This window comes from Oryza brachyantha, chromosome 11, assembly GCF_000231095.2.
Source record: "Oryza brachyantha chromosome 11, ObraRS2, whole genome shotgun sequence".
NCBI classification, from domain to species: domain Eukaryota; kingdom Viridiplantae; phylum Streptophyta; class Magnoliopsida; order Poales; family Poaceae; genus Oryza; species Oryza brachyantha.
In genome coordinates, this window is record NC_023173.2 from 11,936,081 (window position 1) to 11,945,319 (window position 9,239).

The 9,239-nt window shown below is 39.1% G+C and overlaps 1 protein-coding gene across 1 annotated transcript; it reads left to right on the forward strand.

Annotated features, from left to right (window-relative positions):
• The first annotated feature begins 1,027 nt into the window (after nucleotides 1–1,027).
• LOC102720185 (11-beta-hydroxysteroid dehydrogenase A-like) lies at nucleotides 1,028–9,239 on the forward strand. Its single transcript, XM_040529172.1, has 6 exons — nucleotides 1,028–1,389; nucleotides 4,146–4,338; nucleotides 6,281–6,366; nucleotides 6,752–6,883; nucleotides 8,330–8,494; nucleotides 8,593–9,239. The coding sequence occupies exons 1-6, from the start codon at nucleotides 1,192–1,194 to the stop codon at nucleotides 8,881–8,883; spliced, it is 1,065 nt and encodes a 354-aa protein (XP_040385106.1). The 5' UTR covers nucleotides 1,028–1,191; the 3' UTR covers nucleotides 8,884–9,239.

A 9,239-nucleotide genomic window follows, 5' to 3' on the forward strand; every position in this document is an offset into this window, starting at 1 on the left:
ACGACACGTAAATTAATAGTACCAGCACTTTTTTTCTTTTTTTGGAAACAATAGTACCAGTACTGGTTGTTCCCATGTTGTTCTCTAGAGAAATGCTCTTTCTTTCTTTTTTTTTTTCCTGGATGGATGAAATATATTTCTATTTTCGCAGAAAATTCAACTTCCTCCGCCACAAAACAAATTAACTTTTCGGTTTTTAAGATACAATGTTTGACTCTTCGTCTTATTAAAAAAATTAGGATTAATATTTTTATTTTTATTAGATGATAAACATAAGTAGTATTTTGTGTGTGACTAATTTTTTTTCAAATTTTTTATAAAAATTTAAAAATAAAACGGATGGTACATAGTTTTTTCAGGGACGGAGGTAACAGATAGCATAATCTTTTTTGGTTATTACATGGAGGACCCACACGATTTGAACCTAGCTAGCTGGGTGATGGTAACACCATCTGTCACAGTTCATACTTCTTGCGCTTCCTCCTCCATGTATGTATGTAGCATTTGGATGCATGCATTTTTTTTAACTTTTCGTCAGAAAAATTTTGAGAGAACACACGCTTTTAGTTTCTCCTGATGACCTGCATTAACGACTTTACATTAATTTCTGAATAACGACGTTTATTGTAAGAGATAGTGAGATGTATACGCTTACACCCTCGAATTTTCGCTTATACAAACCAAAATTTTAATTTTTAACCTTAAATTATTTTTACCGTGGTTTATTTTTCAGTTTTGTCTTTTAGATCATTAAATATATATATATATATATATATTTATAAATTATTTTTTGTTTATAAATATGTCATCTAACTTATTTCGTGAATAAGCCAAAAGATAGGGATGGCCTAAAAAGATTAGGAGAAAAAGAACAACTACAAAGAAGAGAGAGAGAGAGGAGAGGAGATACATGGGCATTCCATGCAGTTGAGTATACGGATACATACAATATTCCGCCACTATTTGGTGCAGCCACCCCCACCCACCCATCAATTCCTCCTCTCCTGCACACTTCGCTGCCTCACCCAGGCCATAAATAATACCACCACGCCACTCCCTCCTCCCCGCCTCCAAGCTCCAGACCCTCCTCCTCATCCTCCGGCACCGCCGCCGCCGCCGCCGCCGGAGCTGAGGAAGACGATCGAGCTATAATATATATAGCTAGTGTGTGCTAGCAGCAAGCAAGCAACCATGGCGAAGGAGGCGTTCGTGAACGGGTTCCTGAGCGTGTTCATGCACGTGGGGCTGTCGCTGGTGCTGCTCGTCTACCTCCCCGTCTCCTTCGTCTGCCGCATGCTGTCCAGGCTGCTGGTCAGGCCCTTCGTCTCCGGCGAGGACCTCCGCGGCAAGGTGGTTCTCGTCACCGGCGCCTCCTCCGGCATCGGCGAGGTAATTAACGCGTGCATGCTGCAACTTCTTGCTATCTCTGCTGCATATCCTAGCTAGCTAACGTTGCAGAACTCGTTGTGTGCTGGAGTACTGCTGGGCCACACTGCCCAGTGGATCCTTCAAGCATGTTTGGATTATTTTCTTTCCAGTTTGCATATATTTCTATCCTGCACATATTTAACTTTGTCTTTATATTACTAGTTCATAATTTTTTTTAGATATATGGTTTAAGGTTTGGAGTTTAAGTGTGTTCCTGTTGGATTCTTTTTTTGTGTGCGTTATAGAAAATGGATAATAAACTAGCTTGGATTTTCTTGCACTTGAAGTTACATGTCAGCAGATATTTATATGGTGCTTGAATGGACAAGAATGCATTATGACATATACTCCTCACGAACAGGAGGAGGAAGAATTTTGTAGAGTATAATATTAAAGTCATGTGTATTTGGCGGTTGTGATTTAAATAATGGGTTTGATTGCCTTTCCTTTCGTTGGTATGCATGATTTGGAGTTATAAAAGCATGGGCAAACTGAAGAGGAAAACCTGTGGACATGCATGGTTGCAGGGAACATGATATATGTACAGGCATAAATCTTAGTATAATTTTGCATCTGTGTCGACAGTGACATGGGCACCAAAGCTAGCTGAATAAAGTTGGTGTGGTGGTAAAATTATCAAACAAAATTTCACGTTGGAACATTGGTCTTGGTGTGGTTGCAACGATTTCTGATAATATCGTTGCATCTAGGTTATTTGACAAGTTTTCCCTGCAAAGAAAAATATATTTGAGAAGTTTGATTTAATTAGTTGTGATTTCGGCAACGATGATTACGACAGGTAGAAATTCTTGTAGCTTAATATATACTCCTATAGAGTACTAGTATATTAGCACAGATAACTTGTGTTCCAGAAAACGTCAAAAGAAAATAAAGTGAGTACAGTGGGAAAGAACCATGTCAGATATTTAATGTATTGTCGCCACATAAAAATTATAATTTCTACTTCCTACAGTTTTATGTAATTAATATCCCTTTTCAGTTATGTGCATAGAGAAAATGAATAGCTTTAATTTAATTCCTACGGTTTCTGTGTAATTAATATCCTGCTTTACAAAAGGAAAAGGAATTCGAGGACTTCAACTGTAGCTGATTATCAGATCAGTACCAAGTACCAACTCTAGGCCTCTAGGGTCCTTGATGATCATTTCTCTCTAAAAACATACTAGTATAATTATTATTTACACAACACCATTTTATGATCGACTGCAGCATAATTAAGAGAGAAATCTGCAAGTATGGGCGATATACCGTATAGTTCTAGAACTTGCGCGTGTGTGCATTTAATCTGGTTGGTACAACAATTAATTGAAATTATCCAACATACATGAATCCAATAGTAAGCAACAAGTTTATTAAGAATCCTGCACCGACTAAAAGTCATTCATCAAAATATCAAAGTGTGCATGTGGTGACAAATCAAATCATGATACTCATCAGCTAGGATCGATGAGCCGGTCTGTCTAATTGATGTGTATGTCCCACAAATATATTTCTGTGGTAGTGAGAGTTGTTGATTCAGTTTTAACTTGAGTTTGGTCAGGGTCAACTTGAGAGAATACCTGCATATTTATTGTCACTAATAGCACTTCTTCACACCATATATATAATTATATCTGGTAGTAGTAGGTTAAATATATATTCAATAAATTAAACCTGAAATATCATATCATGTGATTCATGTTTTCTCTGAACCATACCAATCAAGAGAAGAAACTAGCCAGAATGGAAGTGTTGGAACACTGCACTTAATTAGTTTTTTTTTTGCAAATCACTTAATTAGTTCAAAGATAAGCAGCCACATTAAGATTTCTTGGGATTAATTCCTAGTAGGCAGAAGCAATAAATACGGGCTCCGGGGGCATCCCATTAATTGGGAGCGAGCATGGCCTCGATCTCATAGGCCTCTCCGGCCTGACCATGCATGCAATCCATTTCTCCGAAATCGTCCTGGAGAAAGCTTTGGGAAGGCAGCCATGGCTGCCCTGCCCCCAGATGCATGTGATGGCACAGTCGCCGGCCGGAGTAAAGATCATTCATGGACCCCCTGAGACCGATGATGCGTGAGGGAGGTGAACCCCCATCATTTATGGCCTATCTAACTCGTCCTGTTCTCCCATGAATTCCTTGACGTGAACGTAAGATCGATACTGTGACGACGACGAAGCTAGGGCAGGCAGCAGTAGCTAGCAGGGAGGGAGGGCACACTACAGCCCTTCGTAATTAAGCCAAGAAAGCGAATAGGGAAATGAGATTTATCTCAGTTTCAGTGGATCGAGATTAGGGTTCTGAGCTTGTCTGCAAAGTTCAGAGACGTCGTGAGTCACATTTAATTTTGGGACTTAAGACAGAAAAAAAAAAGGAATAGGGAGGAGACGACTGACCCGAAAAATAATGACATGGATGCGCACGTACGTAACGTACTGTGCCCTAATTATGTAACGCTGACAAAGGATTTAATTATCGACGAATCGATCTCTCCGGGAAGAGAAACGGCGGTGCGTAATTTCAGGGTTAAAAAAAATTAATCAGTTCCAAATTCCAACAAGTATACTCAGATTGTGGCAAAATTTGATAAATCCTGCTTAGTTAATTTCCTCACAAAATTTTATTTTTTTTTCTGGTTAAATTTTTGTGCATGTTAGTTAATTAGCTCGTGGATAAAAATAAAAGAAAAACTAAAAATGATGTGCATGCAGCACCTGGTGTACGAGTACGCGAAGAAGGGGGCGTGCGTGGCGCTGACGGCGAGGACGGAGATCGCCCTGCGCGCGGTGGCGAAGACGGCGCGCGACCTCGGCTCGCCGGACGTCCTCGTCGTGCCCGCCGACATCACCAAGCTCGACGACGCCAAGCGCGCCGTCGAGGAGACCGTCGCCCACTTCGGCAAGCGTACGTCTCTCACTAAATTCACCCTCTTCTCCATCAATCACTCGGATATATACTTATCTCCAAGATTAATCATCAGCTTTAATTACTGCTAGCTGCTACTGCTATATATATATATATATATATATATATATATATATATATATATATATCTCCATGTATGAGCTCTTTTAAGGTGCCCCGTCTTATCTCCAGGGTGGTAAGAACGATTTTTTTTTAATTTTTAAAACTTTTTTAATAAATAATTTTATTACTAAATCTTCAGAAAAAATATTTCCATCGTATAAACCTTTTGGCACGTCACCAATATTGACATGACGAAACGACTTGTCATACCATTGTTGGTGGCGTGGCAGCACTGACATTAGCGTGGCAAGACTGCCACGCCGACAAGACTGCCACGCCGACCAGACTGTGTGGCAGCGCCACCAACGCTGGTGTGGCCAAAAGATTTAGTTTTTTTAAAAAAATTGTCCGGTGGTTTAGTAATAAAATTACTTGCCAAAAATGTTTATTTAATAAAAAAATTTCGGTAAGAACCAATGAGAAATCCTGGCCGTTCATTTTTTTATTTGTTTTGTCTAATTATGGGTATATTAGAGAAAAAAGGAAATCATTAATGACTATAAACATTGCTTCCAAAGATAACCACATGTCCTATAAAATTCCAAACATCCAAACTATACAAATGGACGTGCATGTTATTATTTCAAATATGTGAAGTGGTTATTTAAATTTTCTAGGTAATCAAAGTTCCATAGGAAATCATGGCAAGAGTATGGAATTAGTAGTCATACAAACAAATTTACATTTTATAAATCAAATGGACTGTAGTTTTAAAATCCAAAATTTGGATAGCTGCAATGAAAATAAATATTATTTAGATTTCAAAGTATTTGAAAATTTTTCATAAGCATGCAAAAGTGATTTAACGTTTGAAATATAAACACAAAATTTGAATTATGCTAATTGGGTAGTACATTTTAAAATTCTCATTAGGGATTTAAACACGTGCAAAGCTGAAAAATTGTAAAAGTAAGTACCTTGCTATGATGTAATTCTAATTTTAATTATGACAAATGAGAACATTTCAGTAATTACTTACTCTATAGGCATTAATTTTCGTAGCAAGTTGAAGGATTTTATCATTCCTTTTCTTTCTGATCTATTACCTCTAATGAGGTAAGATTAATCCTAGCCATTGGATCAACACAAAATGAATGGTCTAAACAATCTTGGAGCACTGTAAAAAAAACCCATCTATTTACAGCTTTGTATAGCGACTTTGATTTTGTTTAGTTCAGAGTGCTGGTTTCAGACCAATCAACAATGGCGACGTTGGCTCGCCAACGACGACAGCTTCGATATATGGCTAAGCATCGTTCTCTTTCCAACTGACTAATCAAAACCTCATCGTTCTAGGACCATGAAATAACTCTCAGCTTTTGCTGAGAGTAGAGCTAGCTGCAAGCAGTGATGGATATGATGGAGATATTAGTTGATAAGGCTAATTAATGGCAGTGTTAATTGGAGTAGATGGGATCGATTTTAATGTCCATTTGGTTAATTAGCTACGTAGTGTCACGTTCATGTGGTGTCAATTATACTAGCGATGACCGATGTAAGATGCATCAAGTTTTGATTTGACTACACAGACTGAACGCGTCGTCAATGGAGATAGATTTCTTGATGCAATCTCGGTGGTAGATGAACTGCAGTGAGTGACAGCTAGAGATGTGCTATGTGTTTGCACATTTCGCTGTTAACTTTGATTTTTGGTCGAAATATAAAAACTACAGTATTTTACCAACTCAGCTGCTGGGATCGATATAAATACATTCGAAACGGGTATATATATATATATATATATAGATCTGCACTGATAGTTGCATATGAAGTTAATTAATTACTGCCATGTACTAATTATTTGGGAAAATGTCTGCAGTGAATCACCTGGTGGCCAACGCAGGGATCTGGTCCAGCTGCTTCTTCGAAGAAATCACCAACATAACCGCCTTCCAAAACGTTATTGTGAGTCATTGCGTATCACATGCTCCATGTCGACATTTTTAATATTTTCACACAAACTGATATATGAAGAAGTTAGTTAGCACATCTGAAACTTTTGAGTTGATTTCTTCCTAGCTTGTGTTCACAAAAACATATATGAAAAATCATATTCCTCTCAAACAACTATATGCATGGTCCCTCATTTATATGGTCCAACGACGTACGTACCCTCCATTAGTGGGCATTGGTCTCCCAGATCGAGCTTGGATTTCAAAAGGGATGAACAGATTTAATTTATAGCATGCAATTCGTATCAGTTTGGTTGTTCTGTTCGTCTGCCACCCATAACCTCTTCCATTAATTAGTGAATCATTAGTTGCTAATTCTTCTCCTAATTAATCTGCAGGATCTCAACTTCTGGGGCGCCGTGTACCCGACCTACTTCGCGTTGCCCTACCTGAAAGCCAGCCGTGGCAACATCGTCGTCACCTCCTCCGTCGCCGGCAGGGTGCCGACGGCCAGGATGAGCTTCTACAACGTAAGTACATCAGATACTAATTAATAATTACTCCCTCCGTTTCGTTTCATAATAGAAGATTTTCTAATCTTGTCTAGATTTATATGAATGCTAATGAATCTAGACATATATATAAATTATATGTATTTATCAATTGATAAATTTAAGCAAGGCTATAAAGTCTCAAGAGATGATATATATACTATCTAGTTGATTCATGTCCTGCGTGTGGCTATCAAGTAGTAGCATGCAGCTAGCTAGCTAGGTGTAGCAATTTAGTTCAGCTCACCAAACCCAATATAGGTGCACCAATACCCCAACTACATACGTGCAGATGGCCATAGATGTCAATCAGGATGTCAGAGGGCAAATGATGGTTGGATCTGTCAAAACTAATCAACAAATTAATTGACACTCATCAGCCTCTGTGTCACCCTAATCACATGTAAATACATGATAGCTTAGATTAGCTTGCATTAATCCGAGATCGTGATGATAGCTAGCAAGCATTAAACCCCTCTCTCTTTGTGGCTCGCTGATTAATTGCATTCATCTCCTACATGCATGTGTGATGTGTCACCCAGACAGAAAAGTAGTAGGGTCGTTCATTCCCTGTGGTATTAGTATTATTCACTGCAGTTTGACAACTTGATCGACATGTATTCATGGACAGCAACATTCCCCTGTTGTTCTAGCATCGCATTCCTCTCATAAATCCGTTTATATGTATGTCCGTACTTGAAATTGTTCTCTCCCATTGGACAGATGGGTGACCACGAAAATTTATGAGGTAGTTCTTCTTGGCGAACGTGGTCCATATAATAATATTTAGGAACGCTTCGGTGTATATTACTTGTAGTATAATACTATCCGTGGAACTAATCTCGTCCATTGATTTAAAAGGGTACTTTCGTACTTTGATTAATATTAGATTTGTATTTATTATTTTTTATCACATTATGTACAGATAAAAAAAACCTAACAAGGTCCACTTACTATCACGGTAAAAAAGATAATATTGTCCTCTCAGAATTCTACTACATCTAAAATTGTTGGTAGTATAATTTAATTATAACCATCTAATAAATTAGATCAGCGGTCTAAATTAAATTATACTACAAGTAATATACAAGTAATATGCACTGGAGTCGGCCTCAATAATATTGTATGCGTGTATGTATTTACGTGTAAACTTTTATTCTCATCTTTTTCGCTTTTTCATACTTATAAACCAAATGGCCAAAACATATTTCAACCTTAAAAACAGAGATGATTTTGAGGGTTTTTTCATCGTAGTTTTTTTTACTCTTGATTTTAAATCGCTAAGAACATATATACATAAATTTTATTAATAAATTATTTTTTGTTTATAAATATGCCGTTTTGCTTTTAGCCTTGGCTTGAAAAAAAAAACAGACGATCACCTCCCTTAGATGCTTAGTTGCTATGATTTACTACTGTTTACAGGCGAGCAAGGGCGCGGTGATAAGGTTCTACGAGACCCTGAGGGCAGAGCTGGGGTCGCATGTCCGCGTCACCATCCTCACGCCGGGCTACGTCGTCTCCAACCTCACCATGGGCAAGGGCATCCAGAAGGACGGCCATGTCGGCATCGACGAGCAGGCTCGCGACGTACGCACCACCAAACCCTAAAAAACTACTCCGTACAAGCTAAGTATATACGGTAGTAACTAATTCCTCTCTTGTAAATGGATGTGTTGTGTGTGTAGATCAACGTGGGGCCGCTGCCGGTGGGGAAGACGGAGATGCTGGCGAAGGTGGTGGTGGCGGCGGTGCGGCGGGGGGACTACTACGTGACATGGCCGGGGTGGTACTGGCCGTTCCACATGGTGATGTGCGCCGCGCCGGAGCTCGTCGACTGGTTCTCCCGGGCCTTCTACGTCTCCAAGTCCAGCGACCACGGCGGCGCCGCCCTCAGCCAGAAGATCCTGGACGCCGTCGGCGGCAAGAAGTTCCTCTACCCCAAGACCATCCGCTCCCAGGCCATCGCCGCCAGCTAGCTCTTCCATGGACGACGTCGACCTACCCAAAGCTAGCTGCTACAAGTTAATTTAATTATACGAATTAATATGATGATAATTTGATGATATATGTGATTGGTTTGTTTCTAGCAAGAAATTTGATCAGTTAAAATTAAGGAATGGGAGAAATAGGTGCCCGAAGTGAACAGATGGATAGTGTGTTCTTTTTCTCTCCTTTTATTTACTTTTCTTTGGGGTTTTTAACTTCTGGCTTTTTTTTTTCAATTTCAAAGTAAGCAGTGTGATGTGAATCTATACGGATGTAAAAACGGGGTGTGGATGCAATTGATGTATGGAGTACCTAAATGAAAGTATTTATTGCTCTCGAGAAGAAA